Source organism: Lutzomyia longipalpis, chromosome 4 (assembly GCF_024334085.1).
Source record: "Lutzomyia longipalpis isolate SR_M1_2022 chromosome 4, ASM2433408v1".
Lineage (NCBI taxonomy): Eukaryota > Metazoa > Arthropoda > Insecta > Diptera > Psychodidae > Lutzomyia > Lutzomyia longipalpis.
In genome coordinates this window covers 21,577,434-21,601,246 of record NC_074710.1, presented here as the reverse complement: position 1 = coordinate 21,601,246, position 23,813 = coordinate 21,577,434, and the positions used below count along the sequence as shown (strand labels likewise).

Here is a 23,813-nt window from a genome sequence, read left to right as displayed (position 1 = left end):
CGGAAGGTTTAATCTAGCCTGCAGTATATTTTGAGGTTAGCTACGGGGGCGTATTAAGCTACTTGAAAATTCTTAATCTGTTAATAATTCCTTCTCTGTTTCACGAGTTCTTAAAACCTCCTCCTAGCTAATTCTTCAATCTGATCCTATTCTAACATTTAAATAAATAAACTCAATTTTGTCTAACTTTTCTTACTAATTTTATATCGCCTCATGCGATTGTTTTATCTGCTATTCCTAAAGTTTTCTCTGGATTTTCTTTAATTTTTCATGCTAATTGGTTCTAGTTTTGCTCAACTATGTCAAGATGGCTTCTCTGATACTTACCCTATGTTTCAATTCTTGAGCTATCCTGAGTTCTTAAAACATGGAAACATTGCTTTATGAATTTTAACAGGAAAATGTTTCACCAGAGTTCTTTCGGCATATGCTCCCAACGACAGAAATCTTACACAAAATAATGACGCTAAAAATTTCCCCATTTTTTTTTTAAATCTTCTCCAACCCTCTTTGTTGGAAGACGATTTATGCTGCAAAGCATACGCAGATCCTTAAAGCTCCATATTTAAAAGCATAAAAAAATGATGCACAAAACGCCTCAAATCACTAAATTCAATTAAAAGGAATAAAACATTGCAAATAATTTCTTTTTTTTCTCTTTATTGAATGCCTTCACTTTATCGCTATTTTATTTTTTCTTTTGCATTATATCTCTTCAAATTAGATAGTATTTTTTTGGTTTTCTCTCACTTTATTACTTGTTTTTTTTTATTTATCAATTTTTACCTACTTTATGAGATAATTATGTATAATTTATTATTTAGTTTACAAGTTTTGTTTTTTAATTAATTCCCAATATGTATAATTTTCTTAAATGCTTTTCTAAATTCGGGATTAAAAACAGTGTAAATCACTGGGTTAACAAAGCTATTCATATACCCCAACCATGTTGTGAGAATGAAAGCCGTCACGCCGGGGCTGCAACTGAGCTCCAATTTTGTACAGATGGCATCCATGATGTTACACGTAAAGAATGGGACCCAGCAAATGAGGAAAACACCTGAAGAAATATTTTAAAAAAAAATTAAAGATGTTGAAAAGAAAGAAGCCACGCCCATATTGAAGCTTATTTCATATCTCTTTGGGCATGAAGCAAATGCATCATTGCTTCATAGCAAATATTCTGTTTATTTTCTTTTTACCTAAAACTATAGCCAGAGTTTTCGTGGCTTTTCTCTCCTTCTTAGCGGACGATTTTTCACGTTTCTTCTTGGAAGCTTTGTGGACCTTATATATTGTGAACCTGAAAAAGATCAAGCGTTTATTTTATTAGTTTTAACTTTCTATTAAAAATTAAACAAAAATGGCGTAGCAGTGGGGTGAATTGAATCACATTTCATTTATTTACTTAAATTACGATTTTAACCGCAAATAATACGCTGAACTAATGTTTTCGAAGTTAAAAATTCGTTAAAAATTTATAAATAAAATACCAAAACGACCATTTAGTAAGAAATTGTCTTATGATAGCATTTATTAACAAAAAAGTTTTTGTTAAAAATAACGAATATTTCATGAGAACGAAAATAGGGTTAAAAGATTCTTTATCATTAAATAGAACCTAAATTGATAAATATTTAACTTTCCTGAAGTTTTTTATCTTCGAAGATCTAAAGCAGATTTTTTCAGTGATTTAATTCACCCCATTTTGATCTTTTTTGCCCCATAATTATCATTTTTATTTAAAAATATCCTATAATTGGATTTTAATTCAAAAGGATAATGAAATATATTTTTAAAATTGGATAAATTGATTTAAAAACAAAAGGATATCATTCTTAAAAACAACTTAATGGAATAGAATCAATTTTTTGAATAAAGATCGGTCCTTTATTGCCATAAAACAAGCCATTTCAGCTGTGATTCTTTTGAATTTTAAAAATAAGAAAGGACGCTAAAATAGCGTCCAAAATGGCGGACAATTCAGGGGGTTTTGGCATTTTTACAGCAATTGAGAGCCGATCTTCAATAGAGATTTGTAGGAGGAAGAAGAAGAAGAAGTAAAGAGGGGGGTACTACCTAGATGCTTGTGAGTTTTTATTCTCCTTCCTAGAACCGCCAGACGAGATGGTCGAAAGGGTGGAACTGTGGCGTGCAAGTGTTATTGCCTCTTGGAAGCCCCTCTTTTCAAAGGGCATAGGCTTAACGGTCACACTACAGGGTTGGATTGTGGTTAATTAGAATGCATTTTAGGGGTAGTTTTAAGCAAAAAAAAACTCACTTCAATTGCTCGGACTTTGTGGATGATTTGCCTCCCTTGAGGTCATTCCCTGATGTCACGTTGCGATTGATGAGAATACTCCCAATGGCCAGTTCTGATGTACACGGTGGAGCCACCATGATTTCATCAGAGGGATGTGCAGCTGCTTTCGGGGAGTATCGGCTTTCGTGCCTCCCATTGCCTTCCTTGGAAGTCGGTGAGGAGATCTGAGCCATAACACTGAAAAGAAATTTTAAGAAGAAAAAAAAGCAAATTTAGGGATTTTTTTGTCATAAAATTTTATTATTAAGAGCAGTGCATTTGCCCTCTTTCTCTCATACTTTCCAGCCTCCTCGACAACTGTTGCCAGGATAAATTCAGTTGATTTATCATTGACAATAACATGGCAGTCATCAACATCAGGAGATCTGAAAGAGAAAGAGAGCCGCTAATGAATTGAATTTATTTTTTTAGAATAAGTTTTCTTGGCTTTGTCTTCTCGTTCAGTTTGTTAAAATAATGTCGTGGAAATACGCGGAATGTGACCGTTATAGAATGAATAAAATTCAAAATAGTCAAAAAAAAATTTTTTAATGTTATGATGTAGAGATGATTCAGTCACATTTTATTATAAGAACTAAATAAAATATTGTTTAGAAAAAAGCTATTCTGATTAATTTCTATCTTTACCTCCACCATAAAGGCTCTGAATTGGGTTAGAAGCTCTGGGAAAACATAATTTTTCTTTAAAATAAAAAACACTGTGAAAAAAGTAAAATAACCCTCAGAGCAGATTAACATTCAATTATCTAGTAAACAAAGAACGTTATGCGCATTTCAAGGAGTTAGTCCCCCGCATGTAACCAAAATTGGTTTCTAAATTATTGTAGGGGATCATTAAAGGTTCAAAATAAGCGTGGTCATTTCCCGGAAAAGCGCTGGGAAACCTACGAATTTTCCGATTTTCTGTTTAACCTATATTGATTTATTTCTCAATTTCTAGAAATTGTAGAATATTGCGATTGGTACCAAATTAAAGCTATATTAATGCTTAATATTATATATTAAAACCATTTTCCAAAATGCACTAGAAGGTGAAAATTCGGAAAGATTTTCCGAACACGCATTTTTCTTTCGCCTCCCATTTCCACAATATTGCATGGGACCACCTGGAACATCCCTTATTTTGTAGCATTTTTAATTATCTTTCATTTGGTATAACACTTGCAGGGGAAATCCGCTGGGAAAACTCGCTACAGAATGATTTTCCAACATTAAGCACATTTTCGCGTTGGAAGAAAAGAGATAAACGATTTCTCCTCTTTGATGTTTCGAGAATGTTCTAAAAATTCCCCTAGAAAAAAATTGTCCATCTCTTTTTCTCCAATGCGAAAACGTGCTTAACTTTGGAAAATCATTCTGTAGCGAGTTTTCCCAGTGGATTTCCCCACCAAGTGCTATACCAAATGAAAGGGGATTAAAAATGCTACAAAATAAGGGATGTTCCAGGTGGTCCCATGCAATATTGTGGAAATGGGAGGCGAAAGAAAAATGCGTGTTCGGAAAATCTTTCCGAATTTTCACCTTCTAGTGCATGTTGGAAAATGGTTTTAATATATAATATTAAGCATTGATACAGCTTTCATTTGACACCAATCGCAATATTCTACAATTGCTATAAATTGAGAAATAAATCAACATAGGTTAAACAGAAAATCGGAAAATTCGTAGGTTTCCCAGCGCTTTTCCGGGAAATGACTACGCTTATTTTGAACCATTAATGATCCTCTACAATAATTTAAAAAACAATTTTGGTTACATGCGGGGGACTAACTCCTTGAAATGCGCATAACGTTCTTTTGCCAATCATTGATCAATTGAGCTCAAATTTTAAGCCAAAGAAGGTCTGCATAGAAGAAAAATGTAAATCAAACACATTGATAAACAATAATTGAATAATTATTGTGAGACAATTATTGCTCAATTTGTAATCAATTTGATTGATTGAAAAGATCTTATATGAATGAAAAGAGAATCTGGAATTGTGTTAAAAAAAAATAAAAAAAAACTAAAAAATCAGAAAAATGATTGACCGTTGATTGAGCATAACTTGACCAACCAATTGATGATGAACAATATTTTGTCAATAATTGATCAATCCATAAGCAAAAATTGATTGAGATAAAATTGACTCAATATTGAAGCAATATTGAGTAAATGTAGGTTTGCATAGGGGATCAATATTGATTAATCAGAATTGATTCGACTTTGATCATTCCACAGTCAATAACTAATCAATCAGATTGACTGAGTCAATTAATTTATCAATTATTGATCAATCTGATTGACTTTTGGAGCATTTGCTATCTCAAAAAATTAATATATGCTTTTTCGTCGAAATCAGTACACTATCATTTAATAACTTTTCATTCTTTTCATAGAGAAGAATTAAATTTTTCCTAAAAAATGATTCTAATGCGATATTTGCAGTGTTTTCTCAAAGGTAAAAAAAACCATTTGAGAGTTATCAGAATTGTGCTCGTCTCCCCTATTTCTGAATTCAACTTCAATTTTTTTTTTAATTAGATAAAAATAGAAAAGAAAATTGAAAAAAATATTCCAACAAGGCATTTAAAGCTCTTATTGAAACTATATAGGATAAACATAGGATAAAATAGGATCAACAACGTCCGTCAATTTCATATAAATGACCGTTTGGTGCATTTGTTGATTTTTATGCTGTGCACGACCTTGCAAAGGTACACAAATCACATGAGAAAAAATCACATCATGTTCACGGGAATTTATTTATCCCCCAAAAGCGTCTCACAGAATTTTGTATTTGCCACTGAAAATGCATTTTCCCTCCTTTTTTTCCACCAACATCCCACAGTTTTTTTCAACCTTATTTCGTTATTTTTTTTTCGTGGCAAGAGAAGAAAAACATTAAAGTTTTTCCAAGAATGGAATTTTTGTTCCTTGGGGAGTTTATTGTGGCAAAGGAAAAGACATTTTTGTGTGCAAATTTACGTGCGCGTAATTTTATAATATTAAAAAAAAAGTCCTTTTGCTCCGTCTCTCACGAAAGATTTGCAAAAGAAGGACAATTTAAAAGGAAAATTCTTTTATGCTTATACCGCTAAACTTATTAGTTTTTTCTCTCTTTCTTTCTCTTCAAAGGAAAACATTCAACTTTGATGCAAAATGTTTCAAAACTATGTAGGGGAGAATGGACTAATTTGGATTGTATGCAGCTTAAATTGCTTTTATTCGGAAGAAAGATCTTGTTCAGCTTCGTTGGGGTATTAAATTGTCCAAAAAGTCAGTCAAAACAATTAAGATTTTGAAATTTAAATGGACGCTTTGTGAAAATGCGGCAAACTTCACACAAAAGCTCTTTCCAACCTCCTCATAACCTAAATTAAAAAAAAAAAGAAGTTTAACCGAAAATACTCACCCAATGATATCATCGTCAGCTTCCCCAGATCCCGACGCCGTATTCGTGAGCCTTTCCTCGTCCGCAATTGGATTTGATCCATTCTTACTTAGCATCGTCTCAGCAAATTTACGCGTTTCCGCTATATTCTCAATGACACTACCCCCAGTTTCCAAATCTGATATGTTCTGCTTTCGTGCTGCCCTCTGTTTCCGTGCCCGTACCCGGAGTGCTTTGAAAATATTCCAGTACAGGAACACCATGATTATGCATGGGATGTAGAAGCTACTCAACGATGAGTAGACAATGAAGTCGCTGTTGTAGAAGACGCACAAATCGGGCACGCGGTCGGGTGTATTGTTGAGACCCAATACAATTGGGGATCCAATGGCAGCTGATATAGCCCATACGAGGAGTATGGTGAGACTCACGCGGCCATTATTGCGATGTTTTGCGTATTTGATCGGTTGCGTCACGGCGATGTATCTGAAAAATCATCGAATTAGTAAAAAAGGTTAATTTGGGATTGATTAACACTGGAGGACAAAACTGGTAATGACTGCCAGTTTGACTTTTTTAAAGCGCCATTGAATCTAATGAATCTATTTAATTTATTGTGGGAAATTCAAGATTTTTCTGTAGGGAAATTCAGGAAGAAGGCTTTTACCTGTCAATAGATATTGCGACTAGATTAAAGATGGATGACGTTGAGCAAATGACGTCCATTGCTATATAAAAATCACACACAAAACTGGGCAGAGACCACGTTCCATTCACCTGTTGATGAAAGAAAGTGGAAGAAAAACCACCATAAGTATTAAAATAAAATAGTTTTGAGGAAGTTTTACACTGCATTGGTTATAAGCCAGGCACTCCATTAACAATTACAACATTATTATTTTCATATCTGCACTGCAGGTTACATGGCGGGGAATTGGATTCTTAAGTACATGGGAAGGGGATAATTTGATGCTGCAGAGAATGCGGATTTATGTTGGAGAGAGGTTATGGCTGCCTACCCATCATCACATTATACATAAATGCTTGCAATAGGTAGACAATTAACTCAATATGAACTTTTCCCATTAATAAACAAAACTGTAAGTATATTAATTTTATAACGAGGGATAATTTAGATAAACTATTATGAGCTTTAATGGTGGAGGACAATGCGAAATGAATTTCCACCAGTAGCGTGTAATCAACGAAAATGTGCACCAGGGTAAAATGCAATTACAGCTGAATGAATTTTGAGTGTAGGAGAGTTGAATAATATCAACGCCACAGAATCAATAAAATGTCATTGAAATATACAATGTTGGGTTTCTTTTTTTTATATTTTTGATAAATTACATTGGAAAATTAAAAACTACCGCGGGTGTAATTGCAAGTTTGCAGTAAAGAGTGACGCCATTTTTTTTTTGTTTGTTTGAATTTCAAATTGGTTTTTGGTTTATTTGCAATAACCGAACTTTTTTGGATTTTTCTGGCCACAGAGGGTCAATTAGAATTTTAATTGTTACCTTACAAGCGTCCAAGGTAAAATTAAATAGTTTTCAAACAATAATTGAGGTTAAACACAGAAAATCACGTAGAATGCGTAAATTTTAGAGGTTATGTTTACCAAAGGACGCCATTGTAATCAATTTATAATTTTCATCACAAAGTTTATTTATATTTAATTTTCTTTCCAACTATGCATATTAATTTAACTAATCTGTATGTCTTATGAAAACAACTGTGAGCTTTTCATTGAGAACATTCAACAATGTTACTAAATACTCATGTTATGTTATTAAGTTGTAACTACACAGAAGTAAACAGACTGTCCCAATGTCAGTTTGTAAAACTTCTCTATATTCCCAGACGTTTATGGCATGTATAGCTAAACTAACTTTATATGTTTGTCAATAGTAACATTTGCAACACACGGACTAACAAGAACATCATAAAATGTGAAGGATATTTGATGTTTTTACAGTAAATCAAATTTTCCATAAAATTTAAAATTAATTTTAATTTTGAATTCAAAGAAAAACTTACCAAAATGTATACACCAAATGGCATAACAACGACAGCTACAAGCAGGTCCGCTATTGCTAGAGATACGATAAAGTAGTTGGTCACAGTTTGCAGTGCCCTCTCGCGGAACACCGACATAATTACGAGGACATTGCCGAAGAGCGTTAAAAATGGGAAGAGGATGAGGAGAAGAGCCCAGTAGTTGTATTCCACTGAAAAAAGAACAAGAAAAGACTTAATTTGCTAAAAAAACAAGCCTGAGGATGAAAGAAAAAAATGTCAAAACGTCGCTGGAATAGTGTTGAGACTCCCAGTAATCGGTAGGGGAGAGCGGGGTAAAAAAAATCACTTAATTGTTTGGAAAAAAGCTCAAAATATCATATTTCCCAAACAGGTTTAGCGAAACAACTCTTTTTTAGATCATTTTGTTGAAGTTCTTCCAAACTCTTAAGTGTTTTTTTTTGCCCCGCACTCTCCTACTTTTCGAGAAGCAGCAATTAATCCCGATGAGAAGAAGAAAATGAATTTATAAAATTCTACTCATACTCGAAATTACATTTAATTATCTTTCAATTAATCCTTAATTTCTGAATCGGAAACCATTTATTAATAAAACAAAAAAAACGCAAAAGAATATTATTGAATTAATTTGTGAGATTTGTCAGTTAAAAATTTAAAACATTACTGTGAAAATGTGCACAAAAAACACCCGGAAGCCGGAAAATCGAGGTATTTGTTGATGAAAAGAGAGTTTCCCACCAATTTCCTCATTAATTGTGTTGAAATTTTATCGCATTGTTTTATTTTTCTCTCGCTAAATTAAATTTCCGGCATTAAATTTTCCAGGAAATAGGAAAAATGCTGTAAAATTTACAATTAGCTTTCATAAGTATTCTTAAGTATGTTCAATTGGTATATTTCATGAATGTGACAACACCAACTGTTTAATCTAAAAGCTCTATTTCATAATTTTTCTATTAACCCTTTCATATCCTTATGAAAAATACAGAAATATTAAAAAATCTTCATTATCAACACGTATTTTTTGGATGCTCTTAAAGAAATTCTGCGGTCAAACGTCTTCCTTGGCATCTTTTACACATTAAAAATAATTTTAGTAACTTTGCTACTAAATTTCCCATAAATGTAATTAATTTTACGGGAAAATTCTCTTTCCTTTACATCCCTTTAATTAGTCATACATTAAATCTAGGTTTGATCTCGATAAATTTCTTTCTCTAAATTTTGTCTGAAGTACAATAAATCCTCGCAAGATTTTTTGATGACATTTTAATTTTTTTTTTTTAAATTCCAACGTACCCTAAAGTCTTCGGTTCTACTGGACGTTTCAAATGCAATACCTAGGCCCGTATTATGTCACTCTCCGAGTGCTGGGTGGCCCATAAGATCTGTACAGCCACCCAGCACTCGGAGAGTTACATAACACGGGCCCTGAATTATTAAGGCACCTTACCCTGAAGTGTTTTTATTTTTTTATCTTTGTAAAATTATCCTTTCAGCTATACTACTGTCAACAAGATGAGCGCACTCTGTTGTAGCAAAATGCCACCCCAACCTCCCCTTGGTTTTGCCGATCAATCCGGATTCTTGTGGCAAAGGAAACCACGGAGATGGTGTTGAACTTCACCAGGTTTGCATTATTTGCATCAGTTTGTAAAGGGTAAGAAAACCTTATTTTTATTCTATTCAACAAGGAACTGGAAGAGTAGATTGGGACGCTAAACCCAACAGCTGTAGGGGACCTGCATGTCAATTACAACATGAAAATGACGATGATTGATGGAAAAATATGCAACGCCCTTACAACCAACAATTCCAAGCCAGATGAATGAGCAGCACTCCTATAATGAAGCGAATGAGGGCTACTATAAATACGGCCTATCGCCTTTGCATGCCCGAATTCGCTTCATGGAGTGGCTGTTCAACCTGTCCTTCCTAATTCCGTGGCGGGAAGAGAAAGTTAAAGAAGGGAAAGCAGGAGGACCAGTGCAGAAGGGAGAGAAGAAGAAAGCCAGAGAGAAGGAAAAGAAGGAAATCTAGGAGCAATTGAGGGCGGAGTTGAGCATAAGGATTTTCGAACCCAAACCTTGAGGATCGGGCAATTCCAACGACGGAAATGTGGCCAGGACCTTCTTTAAGAACCACACCAAAGTAGGTCAGATCCTCAGGGTTAATCCGACTTTAATTGAAAAATGTCACCACCTGCTTACGGCACTCTATTCAGGGCCCGTATTATGTAACTCTCCGACTGCTAGGTGGCTGTACATTTCTTATGGGCCACAAAAGCCTTGGAGAGTTACATAATACGTGCCCAGGTATGTTTTTATGTTTAGAAATATTTTTTCTTTAACCCTTTTATCAGCTAAGCCACGGGATATCTGACATTTGCCACTTCCAGTTCACTTTATAGCTCTTTTTCATTACCACTTTGCAACTCACCCCCTGTCCTGAGCCGAAAAATTCATTTAACTAAAATTTTAGTAAAAAAAAAAACTTTAAGCATTTACTAAAATGCCATGTAACGCGTATTTCGTAAATTTTACTAAAATTACTTTTAGTGTATTTGAAAATCTTAGAATGCAATTTCTGAAAGAAACTCACGTTTAATTAATGTGAGGTTGTAAGTATGTAAAACTTCTCTTTTAACCCTTGGAGGATTCAATAATTCTAACCTCAAACTTTAACTTTAATTTTTTTCTCAAAAAGAAAATGTTTTTCCAAATATTCTTTCGACGAACTTGAGGTAACTGAACTTTACTATACACATAAAGGTGTAAAGAATTAATCACGATTTGTTAGAAAGATTTAATTTTTTGACGACTTAATAAATCGAATTTGACCGTTTCGACGCCATTTTTTTGTTAGCAGTATTTCCTGTGCTAAGAAGAGCATAAAATATGTATAATTAACCGGAAACCAACATACCTGGAGTAGTGGGGGCGCATGTGGAATTGAGCAATGAGCAATTGAGTGAGAAATCAAAGTCCGTGCCGGTGAAATTGCTGGAATTATTGGCATCGTCTTCGGTCCCATTGTAGTTGTAGAAATACTCCCCAAATTCCTCAAGGAGAAGCATAAAATTTGTTCCAGTATCGAAGCTCTGTTCGTACTTGTGATATTTGCCATTACCGGACGTTTCGTAGAACAACACCCACGTCCTATTGCCCTCCCGTTGGTTTGCACCTTCATTCGTGGTGACATCTGCAATTTCGGACGTGAGTGCCGTGGACAGTGTGGCAACATCCATGACATTCGTTGATGCGTTGCCTCTAACGGTTGCATTACCACCCAAAAATCCACCATGATTAGTTGGATGTGTGGCGTTTGTGGATGAGTTCGTCATTTTCCTCTTCTTTCTTTCTTTTTTTCAACTCTCTCCTTTAAGCGTCCTTCCCTCTATATGTAATGTATATCCTGTCTTAGTCGTACTGATTGAATTTCCTGTCTCCAGCACAATCTTATTTCCTAATTCCCTGCTGAAAGATTCTCTGTGAGCGTAGAGATATTTGATTCTTGCAACTTTATCTCTTTTCTACAATCTTTCACATTAAAGTTGAATTTATTCTTTATTACTCTATGCATTTTATATTAAATTTGCATTTTGTTACTTTTCAGTAATACTGATAAAGCGCTGCTCTAAATTTACTATAGGATATATTTTTTTTGTTAATTTTACTACATGATTTTTTTTTATTCTGAAGGAGTTTCACTTAATGATGATTTAGCTGGCGCTAATGCTGCTGATTAATTCCAATTTTTGACTAAATCTGCAAAAAAAGGAGAGAAGAATAAAGAATAAAGATATTAGTGAGGCTATTTTTTATTTTTTATTGAGAGAAGAAATTAAAAATTTCTTAGAACGTAGATGACGCCCTTAAGACACTTGATTAAAGATGGTTGAATGACGCACATGTCTTCTTAATTAATACATGGTAACATAACATAGAATTCTTGTTTACACGTTCTCCTAACCCTTTCGTGTACAGTGCATCATTAGCTGACCCAACTGTGAAACATAATATTTTCTCTAATTTTTTATTTCTAATTATTATTTTTTTTTTTTGAGTTAGATTTGCGTAACAATGTTCAAATAAAATGACAAGACGTTTTAACCCTTTCGCTTTCGCATGAAACATTGAAACATTGAAATAGGAGCTCTTTTTATCACGATATTTATTGTCTGGATGCTTTCAGAGGACATTTCTCAGTCAGAACTTCTTCTTTTGCCTCTTTTACGTGAATTTGATGCATTTGTAAATTGGAAAAACAATTAAATTCATAAATAATTGTAAAAATAAAATGTTTCACGTTTGGGTCAACGTAAAATAAATATCGTGATAAATAAACGCATGTTTCAATGTTTTTTATGTTTCACATTACACACGAAAGGGTTAAATTAATTTAAATTTGAGTGAAAATAAAATGTTTCACCTTAGGGTCAGCGAATGATCTAATGGGCGCGAAAGGATTAACCTAAAAACTTCATCTAAGGGCAACCTGATATAAAGACCAAATGATTCATTTTTTTCTGTTTCATACAGACGCTAATGGGTTAATTTTCCACCTAAATTATTTAATAGTAAATAAAGCAATTTTTCTAATGACCTTTGCATTTTATTTTTGGCACAGATCTGTATACCTATATCTCATTCTCCACGTGAAACTTCATTGTAAAGTACCTTTCTCGTAACATTTAACCTTATCAACTTTCACGATTAAATCCACTTGAGAAAAGTTCTTCGAATTTTTCTCACTTTTTTCCCACCTGAAATTCAACTTTACTTTTCTCATCCCCAAAATGATTTCCACACGGGAAAAAGTCTGGTGGGGAGATGTTTAAGCCAGTAACAGCAAAACGATTTTTTCTTTGTATTTATATTTAAATTTTCCACAAGCCTGTCTCGAAACATTCAAGGATTCAAATGTAAAGGTACGAGAAGGTGTCTGGTTGAGAAGAAAGGAGTTTATTCAGGCCAGTATGAAAGATGATCCTCTATCGCAGAACAATTTTAACCCATTCCATCTTGTAGAGGATCAAAAAACATTGAAGAATCGCGAGAGAAGCTCCCCAAAATCCACTGGGATCACATCGAAAAGTGCAAATAAAAATTGCCAAAAAATTCAAATATTGCGACGCCATTCGACGTTTTTTTCCCTATAAAAAATGTTTCAAAAGTTTTCTGTAGACTTGTCGCTCATTTTCTGTAGAGTTTTTTTCTAGTCAAAATAAATGTTTATTTTTTCGTTTCTGGAGTGATTTCTACATCTGAATCAAGTGATCCACAGCGAAATGAAGCTGAGGGAGGTTGATAGAACCAGCCCCTTGCAAATCAAAACAAATAATTTTTACATTTTTTTGGGCCTTTTTGGCAGTGAGAATTTAAGCAAATCTTACCGAGTTGAATCCCATCCAGCGCAATATACCTGATTCAGATGTAGAAATCAGTTTAGTAGTCAGTATCCGGAAACATTCGACGGAGTCATCAAGCAAATCATGACCAGCACGGAAGACATTTCTGACATTCCTCCTGAAAGTCTCCTTCCGAGATTGGAACACTGAGCAAGTCCAAAAAGTCTTCATCACCGCCTATCCATTCATCTTTCCCAAAAGCAATGACTCCCTGGAGGAGCTGACAAAAGTGATTCTCTACTCTCATTTTGCCTCTCAGAGTTCTTTTCTGCAGAATTCCCATGAGGTTTTGCTGGAGAAATTGGGACTTCCGGAAGCGAAAGATTTGCTCCGGCACATTGAAATTGAATCAATGGGCAGTGAACAGAGATTCTATGCCCTCCTCCTTGTTGCATCCGCTCTCGAGGAGGCTGAAACACCACAAGTAAGTCTCCAATTCCTGGACATTATCTCCAAATCCCTCCACACCGTGGAGATTATCAAGAAAGACATCCGGAAGTCTCATGAAATAATTCACAGCAATAAACTCCCAGAGTTTGTTTTCTCAGTGCTTTGAGAGTATCATTAGATGCACAGACTTCCAAGGAGCAGAAGATTTCACAGATTCAGATGTAGAAATCACTCCAGAAACGAAAAAAATAAACATTTATTTTGACTAGAAAAAAACTCCACGGAAAATGAGCGACAAGTCTACAAAAAAGTTTTCAAACATTTTTTATAGGGAAAAAAACGTCAAATGGCGTCGCAATATTTGAATTTTTTGGCAATTTTTATTTGCACTTTTCGATGTGATCCCAGTGGATTTTGGGGAGTTTCTCTCGCGATTCTTCAATGTTTTTTGATCCTCTACAAGATGGAATGGGTTAAAATTGTTCTGCGATAGAGGATCATCTTTCATACTGGCCTGAATAAACTCCTTTATAAGTTATGAGAGAAACTTTGGGCATGAAGATTTAAAAGTGTGAAGTTTTCTAAGAATCTTAACTTTTTTTCTTGTTTGGTTAAAATGTTGCTTCCTACTTAAAACAGCTACCATTTTAAGTAGAGTAAATGGACGATTTTTGTTTTCGAACACATGAAGGAATTTCAAAGCTCTTCAGCAGCTTATTGATGACATCAGTGGTGAATAGATCGGAACCTTTATTGACTTTTTAATGACAAAATACAATACAAAGTCTACGAAATTACAAAGAATTTGTTATTAACATTTATTTTCTTACGAAATATTACTTCTTGTCTAATTTTAAGAGAATATTTCTGAAATTCAATTTAAATAAAAGAAAAGAAAATGTTTTTTTTTTAACCCCTTTCGTCCCTTTTTACTTTTCTCATGCCAAACGACTTCTTTTGCCTCTTATGCTTGAATTTTATGCATTTATAACTTGGGAAAGTAATTTTTAATAAAAATTATGGAAAATAAAATGTTTCACGTTTGAGTATAGGTATGACACAAAGAATGCGAAAGGGTTAAGGCTAAAGATTATTATTATTTGTTTAATGAAAGATAATTAGAAGGAAAACAAAACTAATTAGAACGCAAAAAAACCTTTTTATTTAATTATTCCCATAAAAAGATTTCCTTCAGCTAAAGGAATATTCAATTGGTTGTCCAAATTGGGTAAAAATTGAGTGCAAATAAGGCAAAATCTACCGTGGAATTGAGATGTTTTTGAGTTGCAATAAGGCATTTAAGTTCAAATTAGTTACTATTAAAGTGTGAATTAAACCGAATGACTAGAAGCCACTAGAAGGCGTATTGCAATGTCCAATTTACCCTGATTTTTGACACAAAACCGAATTTATATTAACAAAATATGTTACCCACCATATTTGACCATTTTAATAAATCTCGCCAGGTAGGTTAATAATTCATTTTAATTATTATTTATTCGCCATAATTTATATTTTAATATTTTGTCACTTGCTATAGCATATGTAGGTACCTATATTTATATAAAATATAACAAATGGTATGGTTAGTGATGATTAATTTCCTAATAGTGTAAAACATAGAACAATGCGCTTGTCGAAAAATTAACCCTTTGCATCCACGTGAAACATTGAAACATTTTGATCTTTTATCATGATAAGAATTCTATGAATGCTCTTAGAAGACATTTCTTACTCAGAACGTCTTCTTTAAACTCATAACTCAAAGAACGTGAAAGGGTTAAAAAAAATTAAAGATTTAGGGTATTATCCTGCAACCAAGAAAACTTGAAAATTCAAGAACTTGTGCTGAAATTTTCAAAATTTCAATGACTTATTAGTCGAAGAATATGACCAATCAAGAGGTCTTAACTCTTTCATTATCGCATGAAACATTGACACATGACTTATTTTAATCATGATACTTATTCTATAGTTACGCTCCAGAGGAAATTTTATCAAGCAGTATGTTTTTTAACCTCATTTACGCAAATTTAGCATAATTATAACTTGGAGAAGCATTTAAAGTGAAAATGACAAAAAACGCGAAAGGGTTAACAAAGGACTTGATTTATTTCAAAATGTCATCATGATCTTATTTAAGGAAATAATCAAGAAATGCTGAATTTTATAGAGAAATCGAAAATCTCTCACAATTTCCTAAAATGTTTGAAGGATCCCTTTCTCAAAACTTATCGTTGAAACATTAGGGAGAATGTTTTATGTATTTACTGAAACATTCTTATATTGTTATTTTTTGAGGTTGTAATAAGTCAGAAACTATTAAGACATACATTTCTGTATTGATTGCAACCGATATTAATAGCCTCTAAAAGACAATAAACACGAAGAAATTAATAAAATGATAACATCTGAAATATTCGTTAAACGTTAAATTAATAAATCTTCGAAAGTGACCATTAGGGACTCATAAAAAGTGAAAATGATTTTCCTGGGAAAATAGTTATGTTTTCTGTTGAAATTCAAACTTTCAGCGGTTTTTCTCGTATTCTATAAATTATATATTCTCTAGGGATTGACTCTCTCTCTGTGAAATTTCTAGAATTCCCAGCGGAAAATGAATATGATTTTCCTCAACTTCTCTTAATCAAACTCCATAACATAATTTAATATTTTCAAGTGTTTTAAATTTTTCTTTCGTATTTTGTTAAAGAAAACTTTATATATTTGGAGGATATTTTAGGAACTTTTTCAATATAAAATCCTTTTTGGAAGAAAGATTACATTAGAAGCTTCGTGAGATTATTGCAAATCAAGTCCCATAAATTTTGCAGAAGCGCATCTTCTTGTCTGTGTGAGAGAGCACATTTTCCAGAGATGGAGCTTCTCTGGGGTGAAATTCCCTATTCGTCCGTAGATACGGGTTGTACTGTAGGTACATAGTGCATGAAGTTGTATAAAGGCAAAATGGGTGGAATTATCTCCCTGACCGAGGATGAGTGACTTTAGGGAGATAAGCATTTATTGCGCCTGTTGCATGCTGAGAAAATTGACTTGGAAGAAGCTCTCTCGCTGCAAATGGAGGAAATGCCACTCGCTGAGGGATTTCTTTGCGGGTACTATCGGAGACTTTCGGTTGGTGGTGCAGTGATGAATGGTACATACATATATTAGCAATGTACTATGTAAGGTTTAAATTTAAATAAAAGCAAAATTCAATGCACGAATGGCGAATTACTTCTCTCTCTCTCTCTTTCTGTGCAAAGAGATAAAACAGAATAGAAGTGGAGGAAATTAGAAATAACTACACATGTAGTACGTATACCTACATATACAATGTACACTACCCTCAAAAAGTTTCCGAATTTCGCCAATGAGCGTCGGTTGTGTTTAACTGATTTAACTGAAAATCTGCCAAAATTTCGAAAATTATCAAATTTTCGGAAGTACTCTAAAAAAAGTATAACCACAAGTACTAAATTGAAGCCTAAGAAGTACTAAATTCAAGTCGGAAAAGTACTAAATTGAAAATATTTAAAAGCTAAAAAATATACTTTTAAGCTTAAAAAGCACTAAAACCAAGTCGGTTTAGTTTTAATTGAAAATATTTCACTAAGCTGAAAAATGTACTAAATACCTGCTAAAATGTATTAAATTTAAGCTTAAAAAGTACTAAATTCAAATTGAAAATGTAATTCTGTTTTTAATCCAAAACTATTCTGAAAAACATTAGGCTAAAAAGTACTAAATTCAAGCCTAAAAGCACCAAAATTAAACCTGAAATGTACGAAAAGTACCTAATTCAAGCTGCAAGAGTATAGTAAATTCAAGCCGATAAAGTACTAAAAAGCCTGAAGGTACTAAATTGAAGCCGAAATAATAAAAGTTAAAAAAATAGTAAATACAAATCTGAAAATTAATAAAATTCATAAAGGGATTAAATTCAAGCCGAATAGTGACATTCGGTTTTGTCCTAAAAGGGCTTAGACTGAGAACCAGTACTAATTTGAAGCATAAATAGCACTTAATTCTAACAGAATTAGTACTAAATTCATTTTAAATCGCTTGTTAGCAAGGAATGTGAATGAAAATATTCAGATCTTCGGAAATATTCGGATTATTCGCCTAAAACATCAAAATATTCAGCAGATTAGTTTGGTTATTGAAGCCATTTTGGTAAACAACTATTTTAGTACAATTTTGAGTATATCTCAGCCTGTAGTTAACCGATTTTGACAAAATCAGATTCAAATGATAGCTACAAATTTCCTCTAACTATTGAAAAATAATTCAGTCAAATCTATCAACTAGTTCTTTTGTAATTTAATTTTTTATGAAGCTATGACTGATTTATCTAGCAATAGGCCATTTTTGCTCACCCAGAAACTTTTGGAGGGTAGTGTATAAGTGCAGATGACTATAATACCTACAACAAAAGGACCTCCATTGTAAAGTACAAAGTGAATTTATATATTTCCTGCACAACTGCAAAATGGAACTTGGTATGTGTGTAGAGAATAAGCAAAAGACAACCCCTATATTATGTACAAAGCTTCTGTGCCCCAAATTTCATATCCCAAAGTGCACATGAGATTGCCGAAACCCCCTCTTAGGTCTCTAATACACACCACCCCACCCATCGTACCCATTTGCTCATCCCCCCTCCCCCCAAATGGGAATCCCAAACAATACTCATAAATTGAAAGAAAGTTGTTGCGGTTGGAATTTGCAGAGCGATGAAATTTAATGTTTCGAAAAGTATGGTGAATTTGCGGAAAGCAAATATTGATGTAGAGCACGTCTCAACTTCCCCAAAAAACCACCCAGTCCCTTAAGGGGACCCCCAAAGAGTCCCTGTATTGAGAGAGTGGACCAGAAATTAACAAATAAATCCTAATGAGTGTATAATTGTTCGAAAAGATGCGGGAATGTTATTTTCATTTGTAGAATGGTTTGCGATTAAAAGGGAGCAATTAACCACAATCTTCGAGTTCTCTCTCTCTCTCTGGCTTATTTTCCGTGTAAATTATCCTTGCACAGAAGGAGGAGGAGGAGGGATTTTGCACTCCCAACAAGCCCATTTTGCAAAAGCACGCGATGAAAATGAAAAGTGTAATTATTTCATAAGTTTCTCTTTTTTACAAGATTTTTTATTTCCTGTAACAAGTTGGGGGTGTTAAGAGGAAGTATAAGTACCATTTAGCCACCCCCCCCCCCGCCCACATGATGATGAAATGTCTGAAGAATTGATTTTTAATTGCAAAGAGAACAACATGTGAAATTGCACCACAAAAGTACTTATATATGAGCCCATTTAACTAAGCCCAGAGACGAGGGTGCGGCTCCATTTGGTGACCTTCTACACACCCTTTATGGGGTCACTTGCAAATGACTAAAACCTTGCACCTCTCTCACCTCAAGTCCAAGGCTACGGTGGGATTTAATTTTCACACGCAGAATTGTTGCCCTATTGTTGCGCTGTTAATTTACATTTTTTATCCATCAATTTCTTTGCCATTTTACCTGCCTCACTGGTTGTACGCTATACATGATTTTTTTTCTAAATTAATTCCCTGAGTAATTCTTAGGGGAAGATCATCCAAACCTGACCTTTTGCGAATAGAAGCTTTTTAGAATAATATTGTTTATCTGGTTAGATAAAAGTTAAAAAAGACTAATGTTGACTGAATTTCTTTATCGTGACTCAAATTTTCCCTTATTTAGACTCAACCTTTACCTTATGGTGACTCAATTTTTAGCTTATCTGTACTACAAAATACCTAATGTAGCCGCGAGTTTTGACTTAAGGTGACGTTAAAAAACGTTATGGTACAGATTTGTTAAAAATTGAGTCACCAGAAAAAAAAATCAAGATTCCACCACAATAATACCAAATCTTGGTTTGTCTTGATATTTTTTCCAAAATCAAGAATTCAAGCATTTCTTGATCACTGAATAGTACCCAAATATTTCATAAAGATCTTGAGTTCAAATATTAATTTTTTTGTAAATCCCTTAACTGAAATAAGTATAAAATAAATAAAAATAGAGCTACTTACATTCATCCATTCCTCCATAGTGATAAATTAACTTCTTGCTCCTTCTAAGATATTTTTGTTCTTCCAATAAAATTGTCGCCTCTCTCAGCAAAATCCCTCCGTGTTTAGTTATTTTAAAGCATTTAAATTTTCATTTGAATTTTCTTCTTTTTTATGTGATTTATCACAGTAATGTGTGTAAATATTAGGAAGATTTAATCATACACAAATCCACCTGTTTAGGGGAGTAGTGGGTCCACTTTATCATTTCACTGTTTCTCTATTTCATTATACGGATTTTATTAATTCATATACGGAATTATATATAATATTTCGAATACTTAATGAAGAACTTTAAAAGCTTTCCACTTTATGTATGTGTGTGAAATTATGCTATTTGCTTTGTAAGTTTAGCTCTTATATTTTAATTAGGGGACCCCATTAGGAATTCTACTGAAGATATTTTCATTGCTTTTTGAATGTAATATTCTCACATCCTTCAGGTTCTTTCTCCATACAATAACACCTCTTGCCTTTTGCCCTTTGCTCCTTGCACACAGGGAGCTTTATTTTAATAAAATGAAGTTTCTTTTGGATGTCAGTTTGTTACACTTTTTTTTAACTGCAAAAATAATTTTTCTTTTCACTCTGTGAGACACAAGTGACCACTAACTTTCTCACAATTTGATAACTTAATAAATTTTCCTTTAATACACTTAAATTTATCACACACTCGGAGATTGCAGGAAAATCCACTTATTGGATGATGGTGTGTGTAGCTTAATATGTGAGATCAATTTTGTACATTTGATATCATATCTTCCTCAATCTTCGCTCTCACCCTCTCTGTGGGTTTATTTTCTACCACCCCAAGCGTCCCACACCCGCACCGTTGCCTCCACCACCAGTGAGGTCCTGCAAAGAGAGAAGAGAAATGGAAGAAAATTGTGATGAGATAATCCCCGAGGCGTAACATATAATATATCAGCGATTTACTCCTTTTATATGTAATATTTGCAATATATGCGGTAAAGAGACGCTTTTCCACACACACACACACACATGGGGTAAAATGAGCCACGGGGGGAAGAAGATCCTTATCTTCTTCTCACCCAATCTCCCTTCGTGTGCAAGATTCATGTCACAGTGCCGACAAACCCAAGTGGATTTGATTGAACTTGGTGTGTCGCACACACTTCTTTCACCCCATAAAATGTTGTATAAGTATCGTTTACATATGATACACCCGCACCCTTAAGCAATCATACCATATGTGGACAAAAAAAAAGTATCGAAGAACCAAAGATTTCAATTTGAACTGCATAAAATACGTTGAGATTTTCTCAGCAAAACCTTCAATGAAAAAAAAGAGGAGAGAGAAAATCAAGGGGTGTTTATCTGCCGAATATTTTGACTCTTTTAACGAATAATCACATATTCATATTTTCAGCTAGAATTTAGTACTTCTTCAGCTTGAATTTACTACTTTCTCGGTTAGAATTTACTTTTTTTAGTACTCTTTAGGATTAGATTTAGTACTTATTCGCTTTAAATTTAGTACTTTTTCGGCTTAAAATTAGTACTTTTTTCTAATGAATTCACGACTTTTTCGGTTAGAATTTAGTACTTTCAATTATTGAATTTACTTCTTAAAATTTAATTTAAAAAAAAAAAGATTGAATTTAAAAAAAATACTAAATTCTAGCTAAAGTAATAGTAAATTCAAGCCGAAAAAGTACGAGCTTCAATAATTAAAAGTACTAAAAAACCTATAAAGTAAGTACCTACTAATATGAATTTCAGTTCTTTGGCTAGAATTTAATACTCTTTAGAGTGTAAAACTAAAAAAAATAAATTATTCGTCTGTTGAATATTTGGATCTCCTTGGCGAATCATCCGAATAATCCGAATATTTTCAGTCAGATAATCACCCCTTGGAGAAAATGACTCCTTCACCCCTCGAGAATTGGCTAAGTGAAACCCACCCTAATAATGAACATCATGGCAAACATCTCCAACAATTTTCTTTTACGCAGATAAAACGTTTCAGGAAATGAAAGTTATCAAGAGGACTGTGAGACAACATGTTCAATGGCGCCAGTGACCCCATCCTCCCCACAAAAGGATGGATGAGTTAGCCCAATCCACTCTCTCTCTCCCTCTCAACACCTATTTGACTTCATTGACTTCTGTGTCTGCTACAATATTGAGTTGTTTGTTAAACTCTGGAACTGAACTCTATGCTATGTGTAGTCTCCATTGGATTGGATTAGCCACCCCCAACCTTTACCTATATTTTCCCACTTTCACACGACAGAAAAAGCCATTTTAGAATAAGCTTTAAGGGCTTTAAGGGAAAAATTAGTGACACCTCTGTGTGGACTAACAAAGATATTAAGTACTTACCTAATTCATATTAGGAATGCAAATTAGGTTTATAGGATGAAATTTACTTAAGTTTTTCTTAACATTATTTAAAATTTTCTTAAACATGTATTCAGTTTTCTTAAGATAAACTTAAAATTTCATTAGTTTTCTTAAATGAAAGTTAAGATTTCTAAAGTGAAAGTATTAAATCGGGTTGAATGCCTATTTTTTAAAGATTGTTTTTAATGAATTTATGAATTTATTAAATAGTCCTGCCTATATCTACATATACTATAAATTACCTAAACACTAAAAATAATTTTAGAAGATTTGCTACTTAACTCACCGTAAAGTACTTTTACGGGAAATTTCTCCTTTTTTGAACGTAAAAAACCAGAGAGTTTCTTAAAATTATGTATAGTTAAATGAGTTAAATTAAATAATTATCTTAGTTTATTTATGAATTTGTTATTTAGTATAAGAAACAAAATTTTAGTCTTTTTAAACATAAATTATCTGTAAATTGGAGAAAAATATTTATTTTCTTCGTAAAAAGTACGAAAACTGTAGATTTTTGTATGTAGGAAGATTGCTTCATAATTCCAATAAATGTTATAAAGCTCCCTAAATTTTGAGCAATTAGTTGGTGTTCCACTTCGTGGCCAACACCAAGTATTGTAATCGTCGGAAAAAACGACCACCTCAGATCGGGCTCAAACTTGGTATGAGCACGTTTTAGACATCCCACATTACGAAAATGGTGGTGGAAAAAAAAGTGTTCCGGCCGGCCTGCCGGCCGGCCGGCCTCTGGCCCACACTTTCCCTTATAGCTCGAAAACGGTAACAGATAGAGACTTCTGGTTTGAAGTTTTCTATAGAAATGTGGGTGTAAAATTTCATTTTTTCGCATTTTCAAAATCCAAGATGGCCGCCGTCCGCCATTTTGAACTACTGTCAACCACTTCCCTTATAGTTAGAGGTCAGAAATTATAGTATGTTGTAGAGCTCAGTGAGATGTTTTCATCGATAATTCATACTTGAAAATCGGTCAAGCGGTTTAGCAAATATGGCGGCCTAAAGCAAAAAGTGTTTTTTCGACATAACTCGAGAACGGCTTGACCGATTTTGACCATCTTGGTATCAAATGAAAGGTTTCAAGAAGCCCTACAACTGTTTAGAACATTCCAAGTTCCAAAAACATCCGCAAGAGGCGCTAAAATCAAAAACAAAAATTGCCTAACTTTAAGGGACAATATCTCCGAATCCCCATTAGGCAAATCTTTTAAATTTTGATATGTGGTAGCAAGACTAATAATCTTGCACCAGTCCAAAAATGAAGAAAATCTATGTCGCCGTTTAGAAGATATAGCTATTTAAAAAAATCTTGAATTTGAAAAGTTCTAAGAGTCATAACTTCTGAACTGCTTGACCGATTTTGCTCAATTTGGTATCAAATTAAAGGTTTTTCAAAACTCTACAACTTTCTGAAACATCAGAAACCTCTAGAACCATTCCTTCAGGACAAAAAATAATAAAAACTGTTTTGGTAAAACAAAAAGTCGCCATTTTGTGTTCTGGATGTGACCTTGAAAAGTATCATATTACATGTCAAATTATAGCTCGTTTCAATACCTTTCCAAAACTAGTCAAGAAATGTCTGTAGCTGTTATAGAACCAGAGATATGACCATTTTTATGCATCAAATTACTGATTTTCACAAAAAAAAATCAATGTTGCCTACTGTTCTAGAGGTGACCTTGAAAATCATTGAGATATATGTCAGATTATAGCTTATTTCAATACCTTTCCAGAACTAGTCAAGAAATTTCTGTAGGTCTAATAGAACTTAAAATATAAGCATTTTAATGT

General features: G+C 33.6%; 1 protein-coding gene across 2 annotated transcripts; it reads right to left on the bottom strand.

The window, feature by feature from the left end:
- Positions 1 to 643: 643 nt before the first annotated feature.
- Positions 644 to 20,487, bottom strand: LOC129794896 (dopamine D2-like receptor). 2 transcript variants are annotated; one of them, XM_055835808.1, is made up of 10 exons: positions 19,599 to 20,487; positions 10,665 to 11,506; positions 7,740 to 7,930; positions 6,364 to 6,473; positions 5,718 to 6,182; positions 2,602 to 2,688; positions 2,282 to 2,500; positions 2,080 to 2,214; positions 1,203 to 1,303; positions 644 to 1,060 (listed from the first exon to the last, which is right to left on the bottom strand). In XM_055835808.1, the coding sequence occupies exons 2-10, from the start codon at positions 11,080 to 11,082 to the stop codon at positions 846 to 848; spliced, it is 1,941 nt and encodes a 646-aa protein (XP_055691783.1). In that variant the 5' UTR covers positions 11,083 to 11,506; positions 19,599 to 20,487; the 3' UTR covers positions 644 to 845. The 2 variants fall into 2 exon arrangements, with proteins under 2 accessions (XP_055691783.1, XP_055691785.1); XM_055835810.1 differs by lacking the exon at positions 2,602 to 2,688.
- Positions 20,488 to 23,813: the final 3,326 nt, after the last annotated feature.